General features: G+C 45.5%; 1 protein-coding gene across 1 annotated transcript in view; it reads left to right on the plus strand.

The window, feature by feature from the left end:
• Positions 1–16294, plus strand: part of Efr3b (EFR3 homolog B) — a 69506-nt gene that overhangs the window by 22125 nt on the left and 31087 nt on the right. Inside the window, exons 2-3 of the mRNA XM_051181725.1 lie at positions 12032–12108; positions 13438–13565. Coding sequence (XP_051037682.1) covers positions 12032–12108; positions 13438–13565 — 205 coding nt within the window. The remainder of the gene's footprint in view (positions 1–12031; positions 12109–13437; positions 13566–16294) is intronic.

The raw sequence follows: 16294 nt of genomic DNA on the forward strand, positions 1-16294 counted from the left end.
TCTCAAACCTCACATAGCACTCTGTTGATGTGAGTGTTAATATTGTCATTCTGGGCTGTCAAGATGCCTAGAGAGTAAGGGCACCTGCTGTGGAAGCATGACGACTTTAGTTTGATCCCTGGGACTCACATGGCAGAAGGAGAGGACTGAATGACTCCTACGGTTGTTCTGTCCTCCACACATGTCCCTGTTCCCGTGTGTGATAGAAATAAATAAAATGAAAAAATTTAAACCCACTGGACTTTTAAAGCTATATATTGACATTTCTTCATGGGTGGCTTCCAAAGCACCCTTGGAAATGGAGAGTCATCATTTTTGTCCTTAGCCCCAAGCTTTCCCCCACTCCCCACCCCTTTATGCTGTCAGCTGGGGTTTGGCCCTCTGGGCTCTCTGTAGCATTCTTCTAGCCCTCCATCTTGGCTCTGGTTCCTCGTAGCAGCCTCCCTTCTATTCACTCTAAACTCAGATCCATCCATCCAGTTTTCTCTCCTGAGAGCCCAGAAGTCACAACCCCCTCCCACACACACATCACACATCCCACCTAAGCTTGCCTTTCTCTCCCTCATCAGCCCAGCAAACAAGGTGCCCCCAGACCCAGGTCCTCTCCTGCTACAGTGGGGACCTGTCCTGCCCCTGAAAACACACACAATTCAGATGCTTGAGTCTCAACTCCTGCTTATATCTTTGGACTCTGCAAATCCATCCTCAGGGAATACTCTAGAAAAATGAGAACCACTGTAGCCAGGTGGTGGTGGTAGTGCACAGCTTTAATCCCAGCACTCAAGAGGTAGACGCAGGGGATCTTCATGAGTTTGAGACCAGCCTGGTCTACACAGCTAGTTTCAGGACAGCCAGGGCTACACAAAGAAACCCTATCTCAAAATAAATAGGTAGATAGATGATAGATAGATAGATAGATAGATAGATAGATAGATAGATAGATAGATAGATGATAAATGAGAACTGTAACACACATTCTTTCCAAAATTAGTTTTCCATACTATTGTGTGACATGTCAAAGAATTTGGAAAAGATGCAGTAATTCTTGTGGGTCTCCCTGGAGTTTGAAAAAACCCATTCAAAATGCTACCTTGACAATGGAGGAAAATACATATAAAATGGGAAGAAGCCCACTTATTTGAAACTTAACTGTAGGAGTTATTTGAGCACCACCTGGAGACAAAGAAGCCAACAGAAGGCTCGAATGATGCAGCTGATGCCACGTAGTTCTGTCAGGCATGCTTTCCTGTGTAGAATACCATTCTTAGATAGTTTTGTTTTTGTTTTACACAAGGTCTTGCTATGTAGCCTTGGCTGGCCTTGAACCCAGATCTGCTTGCCTCTGTCTCTCCAGTGCTGGGATCAACGGGGTGTAGATTTACTTATTTAGTGATTGTGCATATGGAAGTCTGGGTGGGTGCGAGCATGCCACAAATTTCGAATCAGAGGACCACACAGAGGACAACTTGTGGGAGTTTGTTTTCTCCTTCCTTCCAGTGGACTCTGGGGATCAAACTCAGGCCATCGGGCTTGGTGGCGAGTGCCTTTACCCACTGAGCCCTTCCACCAGTCTTGTGGACAACTCTTTGTGGTTTTGTTTTTCAAGACAGGGCTTCTGTATGTAACAGTCTTGGCTGTCCTGGAACTCACAGAAATCCTCCTGCTTCTGCCTCCCAAGTACATATACCACCACCACCTACCTGGCTGTGGACAACCTTTTTAAAAAAACATTCCATCCCAGAATTGGTCTTTTTTCTACTGTAACAAGCTTTCTTCTTGCCTGCATGACATACTCTTTCTCACTTCAGCTCTATGTACAACTGTTCTGCAGTTTGAGAGCTAGCCCAATCTCCTTCCTTGCTTGGGAGGGTTCTTGAGCCAATGAATTCACCCCTTTGGTTTTTCTCATTTGAAGAGTGGCAATAACAACCTCATGGGAATTCGGAGTTCTAATGCAAAATGTTCAAAGGTAGGCACATAAAATACACACTCAGCAGCGCGTGTACACACTGCTCCTTCGGAGGACCTGAGTTCAGTCCCCAGCACCTACGTCAGATAGGCTCACAAGAGCCTGTATCTCTGGCTCTGAAAGACCCAAGGCCCTCTTCTGGCCTCTGTGCTCATGCACATCTGTATATTGTGGGGACACGGACACAAACGCATACACAGAATGAAAAATATGTGCGCTCAGGAAGTGCGTTCTTTCCTCTCCCCTACATTGACCGCTGGCTTTTTTCTCACAGTACAGTGGAATTACTCTCCCCTGACACTTTCCCCACCCCAGCTCTGCATAGACTGGGTTGCTGAGGAGACCCTGGTCTATGTGTGCATAACATTTAATGTGTGTGAACTTGACTTTAGTGTGTTTCATACTCAATTTGCATATATTCATATTTCTATTTTTTAACTTAGCAACAATATGAGGTATTTGCAGTAGAGACCTCATATCTTTCATTTCTACAAGTCAACATATTGGAGGAGAGCCTGAGCTTACCACCATCTGGAATACAAGGATAATTTTACCAACCTCAGAGACTGTGTAAAGATTAACTGAAAGAAAGCAGAGTGTCCAGCGCAGATGAACTCAAAACACACAGGCTGCTATGCTGGGTCGCTACTACTGCTGGTTGAGGTTACATCTCTCTACTGTTGTTTCCCCACAGAGCTTTGCCCTTGGGCATCTGAAAACATAAGTGTCCTCTGTGTTTGGGATGGGCTTTCTTAACGGCTACTTGTGCTTCACACTCGGTGTTGGCTTGTTTTATGTCAATGTGATACAGAGTGAAGTCATGTGAGAGAAGGGAATATCAGTTAAGAAATTCCTCCATAAGATCGAGATGTAGGCAAGCCTATAAGGCATTTTCTTAATTAGTGGTTGATGGGGAAGGGCCCAGCCCATGGTGGGTGGTGCTATCCTTGAACTGGTCCTGAGTTCTGTAAGAAAACAGACTGAGCAAGCCATGGAGGAGAAAGCCAGTAAGCAGCGCCCTCCATGGTCTCTGCATCAGCTCCTGCCTCCAGGTTCCTGCTTTCGATGATCAACGGTGATAGGAAAGTGTAAGCCAAATAAACCTTTTCCTGCTCAACTTCTTCTTACTATTATTATTATTATTATTATTATTATTATTATTATTATTATTATTATTATTGGTCATGGTGTTTCATCACAGTAACCCTAACTAAGACCCAGGCCAAGCATAAAATGTAGAGGGTGGTTTAGTGGCTAAGAGCACTTGTTGCTTTTTCAGAGGACCTGAATTTGCTTCCCAGCACCTACATGGTTGCTCACAACAATCCTAACTCCAATTTCAAGGGATCCCACGCCCTCTTCTGACGTCAACAAGCACCAGGCACACTTGTGGTACACATACGTACATTCAAGTAAAACACTCATACACATACAATGCATACATCTTTACAAATAAAAATAAAGATAGAAAGCTTTAGTGGCCAGTCATTTACTGCTATTTCATTTGTTTCTATCCTGACACCTTTCTCCTGAAAGTTGGGAAAGAAATTGCGTGTCTGTGTGTGTGTGTGTGTGTGTGTGTGTGTGTGTGTGTGTGTGTGTGTGAGTGTATAGGTGGAGGCCAAAGGATTCTTCTAGGTTTATGTTCTGAGAAAGGGTCTTCCACTAAACCTGGAGCTTACTAGTTGACTACACTGTCTCTGGGCAGCAAGCCCCAGTGATATGCCTATTTGTGCCCCTTCAATCCTGGGGTTACAGACATAGGGTACCACCCTCAGCTTTTGAGTTATTGCATGGCAAGCACTCTAGTGACTGACTCCTCCCCAACTGTAGAAATGTTGATAATAATTGCCTGAAACTGGGAATGTAACTGAGGTGGTAGAGCGCTGCCCTCACATGCATGGAACCCATATCATATAGACATAGCCCGTTCATCTGGTACTGCATAAGCCTTGCAGTTTGCATGCCTATAATCTGAGCTCTTGGGAAGTGGAAGTACGAAGATCAGAAATTCAAAGCTTCCTCAGCTAGGTGGGGAGTTCAAGGCCAGCCTGGGCTAGAGACTCTGCCTATGATGACGAAGACAATGGCAGAGGGATGACTCAGTCAGTGATTAAGGACACTTATCCTCCAGAGGACCCGCACTTGGTTCTCAGCATCCACATAGTGGTTCATACCTTTCTGTATTCCAGTTCCTGTTGATTCAATGCTCTCTTTTGGCTTCTGCAAGCACAAGGTACAAATGTGATACACATATGTACATACATGCAAAATACTCATACACATAAAATAATAAATCTAAGCTGGGAGGAAGTAGAACATGCCTGTAATCCCAGCACTCAGGAGGCAGAGGCAGGTGGATCTCTGTGAGATCAAGAGGCCAGCCTGGTCTACAGATCGAGTTCCAGGACAGCCAGGGTACACAGAGAAACCCTGTCTCAAAAAACAAAAAACAATAAACAGAATAATAATAATAATAATAATAATAATAATAATAATAATAATAATCCGTTGTCACAGTACCACATTGTGGTAGTGATGGTGACAGTGATGAAGGCTGTAGCAGCTGAGCATTTATTTTGTAGCAGAAACTGTGCTAGTGGCTTCTCTTATTTCATATTAGTCTCTACTATAGCCCTGAGAAACAGACTTCATCAGTCCCATTTCACAGATGCATAGGCCAAGGCACACAATGGCTTAGATACCTTGCCTCAGTTTGTATTACTATCAGAGCTGGGACTGGGATTCGAAAACCAGGCTATCAGCCACCTGGACATGGTTGACATAAATGTTTCCTACTGTCTGTGGTCCCAAGAGTCAGACAATCGGAAGAGATTCTGTTTGGTTTTATTTGTTATCGTTTGGAAAGTGGTGCTAAAACCCTCTGGGGAAGCCCACAGGTAGTAAAGAATCCATGTCCTGACATTAAATCAATCAGACACGTTTCTTTTAAGATTCCTATTCTCAATTAAGGTGGAAATCAGATTAACCAAGATTGGCTGGAAAGCAGTGAGCATCTTGGAGGCTCTGGAGCGTGAAAGGTCAGCCTGCTACAGCCAGCTCCTGGATTGGCTGCCTCCCTGGGGAGAATTCAGCTGCTGCAGAATTCTGTTTTCAGTGAGATCTGTCTAGAAACCAGTCTCCGAATCCTTCCCCGAATACATTTTCACCTGAACCGTCTCTTGTTTTTCTCCATCCAGAATCTTCCCTGGGTGAGAGACAGTTCGTGCCTCTCAACTGTATACCTGTCTTGTAGCCACGCCGCGCCATCGATGTCCTTATCACCAACCGAGCAGATCCAGGCTCTGCCTCTGTGGCTCCCTGGCTTTAATTATCCAGGGCAAATGGCTGCCTCACTCTGAGTAATGAGAAATTGGGAACAACAGGGGATGATTAAATAAATAGGCATCTGGTCAAAAGATGGAATAATAAGCAGCCATTATTAAAGTTTGGAGCAAAAAAAAAAAAAAATCTAGTGAGAAGGTCACAGTATTCCTGCTACAAGAAGAAAGTGAACTTTGAACTTTGACAGTAGTGGCCCATGGGACCTGAATTTCATGCATGTATTTTAAAGATAAGTGAAAACACAGGAAAAAAAAATCATAGAGCAAAAGCCCACAATGTCCATCATTATCTCCAATAATGTGATCATAGGGTTTTCATTCATTTTTACTTCTTTACAAGTGTGTCCCAAAGAACAGGATGTATTTTCAGATTAAAAGCAAGGGAAAGGAGGAGTATGGCTAAGGGAAGTTTGTTGGTCCCCCATTCCCCAGTCAGTGGCTAGAGTTTTCATTGCCTGTCCCATTAAGAATCCAATTCAAGTCTTGCCTCTTTTCAGGTGGTTTTCTGGATCCATCCTGCTCAGAGATCTTCATTTTGATGGACCCTTGAACTCACTGGGACACACCAACAACTATGTGGGGGTCTCTTGTCCCCAACTAAAGGATGGGACTCTTGATGGCCACAAGTGTTTATATTTAACTTCCTTCTCCTGGCCCACATGGCCCAGCAAGTGTTGGGCAGCTGCTGGAGTTTAATCAGTGTTCACTGAACACAAGCTGGGTCCTCGTGGGGCATACCACATGGGGGTGACCCGCCTTTCTCTCTGAACTTTGTCCCATTTCCTCCAATTCATCTGAAAGGGCTGTCTGTGCCATTAGCCCTGGGTTATTTTATTGTGAATTGTTTTGTTATTTTTTTTAAATTCCATTTGTTTTGGTAGGGATGACCAAGTCTAGCCCTTGTTTTTACAGGGAGATTATAGAAGAAAATAAATATGGACTATTTTGAGCAAAAAGGCTTTGTGTGTGTGTGTGGGGGGGGGGGGGTAATGGAGCTCATGTTTTTAAGATAGAAAATGAAAGCCAATAGGAAAGGAAGACTTCCCTGGGTCTCAGGCTGATCAAAGGAAGGTGAAGTCATACTCACGTCAGCCTTTCTCCTGGCCTGCTGTGCTCAGGATACTGTACAGAGGTCAGGGGGCAGGCTTGCAGGATATAAGCCCCGGGCAACTTTCAGTCACTGAAACAACAGCCTGAATGGGCCGGCCCTGCCTGTGTGGCTCATTACAAAGGAGGCACAAGCACAGACTCCAGCTGGCAGAGGAGAAGGTTTGGCTGCTGGCAGAGGCCTTTGGCATGGAGATGTCCAGGGAGGTCCAGGCCCTGAGGCAGGGTGTTTTGTGCTACTGGTCACCCCCACGCTAGCTTGTACCCAGCATCCCTGTCACCTCATTTGCTGCACGCCCCACCCCCCTCCCCCAGTTCCTGTTAGGTTTCTGTTATGTATTCTGGCCTCTGTCATGGCCCTGAGCCTAATGAGGCAGAGAATTTTAAAAGTACCTGTAGTGGAGGAAGGTTGGAGGACAGGATGGCCTCTGCCTTGAATGGACTTCCCTAGTTACATGCTAAGTGCTGGAGTTGAGATTTTGAGGGAGAAATGGAGCCATGCCTACTCTTCCACTGGGAAGCAAAACAAGCCAGACTTACCTTAATGCTGCATCAGAAATGGATGAAAACAAGACTGGCCCATGACCGGATGATAGGATAGTGCCAAGCATCCAGGAGGTTTCTAATCAAGTGACAAAGAGCAATTCAGAATGAGCCTGGGGGCGGGAGGAGGACAGCTGAAGATGCTTCTTCGTTATCGTAATGAGAGAATTAGGGCGCCTCCTGGCAAAGAGACGTAAGCTATGAGATCTTGGGCAGGGTAATCTCTCAGACCCAGGGCCATGACAGGATCTAAGTATGTGAAACACTTACCAAGTACTTGACCTGGTGCTTAGCCTAAAGCAAGTGGTAGACCTGGAGTTTGTTGAATACTTAAGATGAGATGAAAGAGGGTGAGGAACACCATCATTGTCCTGGACCTACAGGCCATACAGGCTGAGAAGAGGGAGTCACAAGGGGGGGCCTGGATTTAGAACGGCTTCCGGTGTTTAGTACTGTTGTTTTCATCTTCCACTAGTCACAGGCAGTTCTAGACAATAGGACAGATCGGTCAAGAACCCAGGATGGGGCAGGTGCAGCCTAGGAGAAAAGGCAACAGCCGGTAAAGCTGGCAAGACTGACAATGCCAGCAGGCCAGATGATGTTTGCTGGCAGATCCAGAACAGCCAGGGTGGGGCCAGGGCTCTCTCCATGGCTGCACACCAGTCCCCTGTGAACTGGACCTGGAGTGCTGGAGATGATGAATCCTGTGGGATTCAAGGTCAAGATCTTCCCAAATCCTCCAAGGCTAAGGCAGGCATTTATGGAATTGTTGCAGAGTGCCTTAATGTGTCACTGCTGGCTTACAAGTTTAACCCCATTGGCTTTTCCTCAGCCATTGCCTACCGCCTTCACCTGTCCTGGTCTCCAACTTTGATAAGCTTCCCTGCAGGGGACATAATGTGGACACAGATGGAGGGAGGCATTGGGGGAACATACTATGGAAATGGATGAATTAACTGATGCAGAAAAGAAGAAGGGAACGGTGTTGAGGGAAGGCCCTCCAGTTAGGCTTAAAAAATGAGCAAAGTTCTACCCTAAAAAAATAGGGTAAAGAACATTCTGTAAGGGGGAATCTTCAATGCAAGTGTCCTGAGACGGGTCCTTGCATCTGGACTGATGAGTCTTAGGGGAGGAGGAGAGTAGACCAAGGCAGCTTCCCATGCTTAGAAGTTGTTGGGTACCACTGAAGCCTTGTAACTGTACAATCTGTTAAATTCTGTTTATCATTTGATTTCTAATATTCAGAGATATTATATATATTTAAATATAAAATCTTCCCATGTTATTATATATGCATAAACACATATATACATATATGTGTATAGGAATCTATACACACACACACACACACACACACAATGGGAAGTTGGTCAGGTCACTTTTCCTTCACTTTCCTTAAAATAGGTATGAAAAATTGGGCGAGTGAGGTCTTAGTGACAAGAAGAGCGTCCTTTACGAAGTTGCCTTTGGTGCATGGAGATTACATCTGCCAGGTGTGATATCCAGAGAGTTAGAGATGACCCTGATGGAGAGCAGTTCTCTGCTTGAAGTAAAATGGATGATAATTAAAAGGTACAATATAGACAAATGGCTGTGAGCTAATCTCCATCTGCCTCAGTGTGCTAATATTAAAAGTCAGGGCTCTCAGGAGCAAGATTAAAGAAACAATAGCCAAGCCTATATCAAGTTCTCATTCCGATGAACTGTTTTCAGTTACATCTTAATGCTTTTTTTGTTCCCAGCAGGGTTGTGTCTCCTTTAAATTCACCTGCCCTGAGTAGAAAACTCAAGGAGATGCTTGTGGGTTTCCCTTACCTGCTTTGGCTCCCAGAGGTCAGGGCTCAGACCATCTGACCTCCCCACCCCACCCATATTCCTACCCCCACCCTCATGCTTTCCCTTATACCTACAGATGCTACATAGCACCTACTACCCTATGGCTGAGGTTCCAGAAAAATCTCTCTAGTGATATGATTGGTTCTTCAGTTTCTAAAAGACAGCAGATAAGATGCCAGTGCAATCCAGCCCTGGGCAGAGCGTCCTCCTCACTCCTCTGTTGGGACACAGTTTTATGTCCACCATGCAGTACTACTTTATAATTGACAAAACTATTGTCTTGTTTCTGAGCTTTTCCTCCCTCCTAAACCAGTTTTTCATTCCATATCCCTACCTTATTTTAAACCCTGTAAAGGTCTAAAAAACAAACAAAACTCTAGCACCCAAAAGAACAGAATGGGTTTCAGACACCTGTGAGCTGGTTTTCTTATATAAACACCCTGACATCCAAATGTCTACCATGAGGGATTATTTCCTTAGCCTTCCAGGCTTTCAAACAAACAAAAACAAAAACATGTTCATCCTAGAACCAGCAGCTTGTGAATTGGTTAATTAGATCTCTGAGGTGGGAATTTAGTTTTCAGGGACTGTTCATGAGATGATTGGAGACCAGTGTTAGTCGCCGAAGACTCTGGCGTCTGGCTTTGGAGAACCCTAGGAAAGAAGCAGGGAAATAACGGGAATGAAGGTGACATGCTTTATGGAAAACCGGTGCGATCACAGGCTCTGTCTGTTGTTTCTCCCTCCTCACCCACCCCCAACAGTTGTGTCTCCCACTCCACCCATCTCCTGCAATGCTATGGTACTTTGGTGCAGCTTCCGTGGCTCCACACAGACAATGACCCCCAAGACTTCAGCCCTAGCCTTTCTGTATGCAGTCCATTCTAGATGCCACTCACCAGCCACCTCTGTTCTCCAGTTCTATAGGACTGCTGGGCTCTGAGTCCCTTGTCTGGATGCCTGAACCCCACATTCTTAACTTACCCTCTTGCTTCTAGGAGGTACTCACATCTTGCTGAACTCTGCCCTCCCTTGCTCTGTCTTGATAAGTCACTCAGCTCTGCCCTTCGTTCCCAGTCTTGCGTGGCCCATCCATGCCTCCCTGTGCCATCCTGCATATCAAATAAGGGTGGAGTCTTTACTGTCACCTGCTACTAAGATGACTCCTGTGCATTAGCGATCCCCAGTCTGGCCCTGCTTGGTCCTTGCATCTTTTCTTCTAAGATGTTGAAGAAAGATGTAGTGTCTTTCATGGTCCCTTAAATGGGACCTATTTACAAGGAATTGTGGATTTGGGTTAAATTACTTATCCAAGGTTCATTCAGTAAGTAACCAGAGAACTGGGAGTTCAACCCAGGCATCTCTGACTCTTGAACCTAAATTACTTTGTTACCATGCTCTGCCACTTTGTAGACTCCAGGAGATGCCAGTAACTGGAGCATCAGTATTGCCTAGGCATGGGTGGAAATACAGCATCTCCGGCCCCACCGAGCTCATGTGTACTCTCCTGCTCCCAGCCCTATCTCTTTGCACCTTCCCTTCCCACCATGCTTTGAGTGTTTCTAGCTTGGTAATTATGTAACCTGAGCAGCCCTGGCACAGTTGTGTGTGTGGTCTCTGAAGCTACATTTTGGCGAACTAAATTCCAGTTGGCCATATATTACCACTGTGAAGCTCCAGGCAGGTCATTTAACCTCATCATGTCTCAGCTTCCTTATCTGTAAAGCAGGGATAAATATAATACTCATTCACCCCTTGGAGTTGTTCTAGAGATTTAACAAGCTGTCATACATGCTACCTGGGCATCTGGAGAAAGTGTCCAAAAAGCTTGACCAGACAGATGAAAGTATAGCCTATAGCTTTAAACCATGGGCTTTGAGACCCTGAGAGTGAATGCATCCCCTTGGAAAATGTCCCACCATAAATAATCCTGGGTGCCAACGAGGCATGCCCCTAAATGCTTTCACCAAGGAAGGAGCAAGGAGGAAAAGCCAACACAAACCCAGGAAATGTCTGGTGGCCAGAAGAGCCTGGGGGCGTGGGGGCTAAGAACCATGTAGGGGTGGAGTTCACAACCAGGTCCCTGCCACCCTGCCCCAGGCTGCCTTGCATTTCTTCAAGTTCACATCTATACCCAAATCATGAAGTCTGAAGCCCAAACCATGGCTGTCCCCTTCTGGCTGGATGCCACCCAGACTTCCTAGTCAGAGGTTCCCTCAGTTTCTCCCGATGTCCCAAGCAGGGTTCTTTGTGTGGTGGAGGATTTCCCACCAAAGCAACCCATTCTTTTTTCAGTGACCCCTAATCTTCCAAGCAAACATTTGCCTTTCAAGTAGAAGGCCAGTGCAAACAACTCATCTGTAATTGGTGGGTGGAGAGGGCATTTGAAGCCCTGATGGGCTCCTCTGTGATACCTTCACCCCTCCACTTTCTACCCACCCCCATTCTCTCCGCATAAGGGAGCCGGGATGCAGCAGAGGATGGTCCTGCCTGGGATAAGGCTAAAGAGAGCAGTTTCTAAATGTGTCCATTTCCTTGATCCACTAAGTCACTTTACCAGTTTGTTTTATTGTTGATTTCTGGCCACCACTCGTTTCCCAGCATCAGAGATTCTAAACAGAGCCATTTGGGGCTTCTCAGTGGAATACATTGTTCTTGGTTTTTCTGTTTGGTTAGGGGACCGTGGAAGGGCTGGCATAAGAACTAGCTCCAGCTCTTCTACTCAGTTTCAAATACCACAGACAAGAGTCTTGGGAATTCACTGTTAATAGTTGATGATCCTGTTCATTTATTCCTGTGCCACAACCACTCTGCAGAGGGTGTGGTACAGGAAAGGACACTGGAGGAAACTGAGGCTCAGGAAATAGGGAGGTTGGGAGCCAGTGAGGGCAGGAGGAGCAGCCACCCCCCCCCCCCAACCTGGCCTTTGTCTTCCCCGGCATTTTAGACTCATGGGCTTCAGGGTAGGTTTTATAGTCTGATCTGATAGCACAGCAGCACCTGATGTCACATGGGGTCTTACCCTCTGAACATTCTCCTGGGGTCTGGCTTCCTCCCCTCAATGCCCCACTCTACCCAATCCCTAAACCAAAAACACAAGCAAAGACCAGCGCCTTGACATGTGGAAATCAGTGGGGGACTCCTTAGTTTCTTTCCTCATAGGTGCTGGATCCCCAGTCTCTGCAGCCTCATGAGAAGGCTTCATTTCTAGGTTTTTCTTTTTCCATTCCAGGTGTGTGCGGCTGCTGCGGCGCCCTTCGTCCTAGGTACAAGAGGCTGGTGGACAATATCTTCCCTGAAGATCCTGAGGTGGGTCACATTAAGGGTTATGTGGGCTGATGACTGGGGAAGGGCCTTGGGGCAGTGGCGCTTCCCATTCCACAGCCTGGGAATGGTGAGTGGCACTGTCCCAAGGAGAATGAGGACATTTCATTCTTCTTAAGGCTGGGTGTGCAGAAGGCTGTTAGGAATGTGTTGGGCTGTTGCTGTATGGCTGACACATTTTTCTCACTCCTGTCTCAGCTGCTCAATCTCCTGATGGAAATGTTTTCCTGTCAGTTAGAGAAGACGGGCCCCTGCCTAGCATTTGGCTCGGGAACCCATGTCTCTCCCCAGCTCCCTCTGGCATCTGTCAGGTGTCTGACTGTGCATTGCACAGAGGCCTGGCTCCATGGCTTCCAAGCTGTCACTCTGTGTGTCACACTATGTTATGCATTGTGGTCTGAGGATGTCAGGATTTGATGCATTTGCCTTGATATTTGAGAATTGCTGGCCTCTTCTGGATGGGCAGCTGGAGGATCCCATTTCCATTATCCTCTGGAGAATTCCCCAGGAGCTGTAGAATCATCTTCTTTATGTCTTGGTCTATCTATACCCCTTAATATACTATATATGTCTTTATGTCTTGGACTATCTATACCCCTTAATTCTGAGTTACTTTTAATGATGCCTTGTCCTTCATCTACACCGGTGTGTGTCTCTATACCCACGTGTATATTATATATTATATATATATACATACATATGTATACACTATTATTATATTATTATTATATATGTGTACATATATATACATTAATGCACATACATATATACACAGACACACAGACATACCTCTGTCGATATTTGTGTGTATGTGGTATGTGTATGTGTGTGTAAGTGCATATGTGTGCTGGTCCACTTGTCTGTGCATGCATGTATGGAGGTCAGAGATTGATGTCAAGTACCTTCATCACCGTCCACCATGTTTTTTGGGACAAGTCTCTCATTGAACCTAGTGCTTGCTGTTGTGGTTAAACTGGGGCCAGTGAGCCTTGGGGAGCTCCCTGTTTGTGAGCCCACCCAGTTCCTAGGGAGCTTTTAGGCTACAAGAGCTGCTGTGTGCAGCTTTCACATGGTTCTAAAAAAAATCTAAATTTGTAATCTTTCAGATTAGGGTCTAAATTCAGACCCTAGTGCTCGCACAGCAAGCACTATGCTCCATGCTTGGAGGACATAAAGGCTGTTTTCTTTGTTTCCATGTTCCTGATGTCCAGCACCTGTATAATAGACACCCTACAAACATTAGCTTAGTTGAATTGGTATTCTTGTTCCACTGTATTGGGGTCACAGTGATTTGGAGCTGTCTGTCTTTTACAGGATGGTCTGGTGAAGACCAACATGGAGAAGCTGACCTTTTACGCCCTCTCAGCTCCGGAAAAATTGGATCGCATTGGTGCCTACCTCTCAGAGAGGCTCATCCGAGACGTAGGGCGCCATCGCTATGGGTAAGTCATGTACGTAGGAACAAGATGGGTTTTCAGAAATTGCATTTTATTTTTAGGGCAAAATGGTGCGAAGACATATCAAGGAAAAAGAGTATGGGGTGAATTATTGGATAGACTGATGAAGGCTAGACTGGGACCCAGGAGGGTGAGCTTACACATGCTCCTCTGGAGGTGGGTGAAGGTGGGTGAGGTTGTGGACATTTGTGGAGAGGGCATGCTGGCTTCAAAGGAGAAGCAGTTTGGCATCCATCGAGACATCATGTGTTCACAAAGAACTTACACAGCCAGTCTGCCTCACAATGTGTTTATTCTCACCAATCTGGCTCCCCTCCCCCCCCATCTGAGAAAGTGAGGTGGAGCCATCCGTATTCTGAGAAGGTGAGGTTGGGCTGGTTTGTCCTCTCAGAAAACACACTTTAGGGATAGGGCTGGAATGTAGCTGTGAGTGTCGGCCTGGCTTCCATCTCTAATGCCACATGAACCAGCCCCAGTGGAGCACACCTGTGATCCCAGCACTCAGGAGGTGGAGGCAGGAGGATCAAGAGTTCAAGTTCATCCCCAGCATCACAGCAAGGCTAGCCTAGGAAATGTGAGTGGCCATCTCAAAACAAGACAAAAATACACTTTAGTGAAATATTTATCATCTGAGAGGAAAGGACTTCATGTGTTTAACAGAGAGGACTCTTAAAGTGATCAATACACTTAGCTGTTTAATTCTTGATGTTGATTTTATTTTAAGGTTTTTATTTATTTATTCTTTTCAACACAGGACTTCTTTGTGTAGCCCTGGCTGTCCTGGAACTCACTCTGTAGACTCTGTAGACCAGGCTGACCTTTAATTCACTGAGATCCACCTGCCTCTGCCTCCTGAGTGCTGGGATCAAAGGAGTACGCCACCATCACTCGGCCGAAACCATCAGATTTTTAAAACTGAACACCAAAGATAAATATTAACAACAAATAAGATGAAGGATTCAAGGTTGCACATTAGTAACATCGAACAAATAGTTGTGGGGTCAAGAGAGTGACAATCGGAGAAAAGATTACAAAGGGTCTACTCGGAAGGACGGCTCACCCAGACAACATTCAGACTTACCGTCCACGCCCAAATACTGGATCATCCTATCACATTAGCATTTTCTAAAAGTAAATATTCCAGTACTAACCAGGAAACAGGGTGGGGGGAGGCATTTTTTATACTTTCCTGGAAAGAGAACAAATTGGTTGAAATTTTCTAGGTCTAGCTCTTCAAAACTACTTCTATTTCTGCCCTTTAGCCCTTTTCTGTCCATGGCTTCCCAAGGAAACCATCTCAGAACCTCTACCTCACACACAAAGAAGGGTTTTTCTTGCAGTGTTTTCTGACCGCCTCAAAAAACCAAAACCAACCCAATAAAGTCTCAAGTTGCCCAGGATGCCTTCAAACTGGCTACGTAGCAGAGGGTGACCTGGGAGTCTTGCTCCTCTTGACTCCACCTCATAGGTACTGGGATACAAACGTGGGGCGCTATGCCCAGACCATAGTGCTTTTTATAACAATGGAACACTAGAAACAGCTTCAGTGCCTGGCAAAAGAAAACTCAGTAAGTTATGGCTTGTATCGTTTGAGAAGATGCTAGCTAGGTAATAGAAATGGTGTTTATAAAGATCATATCTAATGATCTTAAAAGTACAAAAACTTAGAGTATAATGGCCACACACAAAGTATTTAGGTTAAAAATATATATATCAACAAACCTCAGTGGCTAAAAAATAAAGTCCAAATGCCATCGTATTCAGAGCATTCATTCTGGGAGTGGCACAGTTGGGAGACTTTTGTTTGTTTGTTTCATTGTGGTTTTTGTTCCCTAAACATTGACTATTGGGCATGCATTACTTCATGCTTGCTGATGCCCTGCCGTGATGACACAACTCATAGACCAAATAGCTAACCCCGAGAAGCCTCGGCAGTGTTTTTCCTGGGGCAGAGGGTTGAGTACAGGATGGGCAGCCATGGTTCCTAATCCTGTGGATCCCACTCTGCTCAAGTCTTTCTCTCCATCTTCCTCTTTCCACTACTCCTGACATTTTCTTTTCTTTTCTTTTTTCTTTTGGGGGTAGTGGTGAGAAGGGAGACAGGGTCTCATATATCCAAGGCTGGCCTTGAACTCAGTATAGCTAAGGATGAACTTGAACTTCTAACTCTCCTGCCTTTAGCTCTCCAGTGCTGGGGCTATAGGCATGCTCCACCACACCAGGTTTTTGTGGTTCTGAAGACCAAATGCAGGTCCGTCCATGCTAGACCAATGAACTACGTCCTCAGCCCTGCTCCTGCGCCCTTCTCTTGGTTCAGGCTTTTAATCTGTTAATTCAGAAGATTACACTAGGGGACCTGTCTGCCTGCTGTCAATGTTCCTGTTTGGTCTTCCCAGGCCAATATATAATAATATAATATACATGCTCTTCAACTCAAAGGCTAGAATCTTTAGTCTTTAGAATCAACTCCAGAGCTGGGCAATAGTGGTGCACACCTTTAATCCCAGCAGTCTGGAGGCAGAGACAGGCAGATCTCTGAGTTTGAGGCCAACATGGTCTACAGAGTGAGAGCCAGGACAGCCAGGACTACATAGTGAGACCCTATCTTGAAAAACCAAAAACCAGAAACAAACAAACAAAAATAGAAACAAAAAACCTCCAGGCTTCTCAAACTTCTAGGGTCTTCTACCACTCAGCCATGCCCACCACGCCTA

Source organism: Phodopus roborovskii, unplaced genomic scaffold, assembly GCF_943737965.1.
Source record: "Phodopus roborovskii unplaced genomic scaffold, PHOROB, whole genome shotgun sequence".
NCBI classification, from domain to species: Eukaryota; Metazoa; Chordata; class Mammalia; order Rodentia; family Cricetidae; genus Phodopus; species Phodopus roborovskii.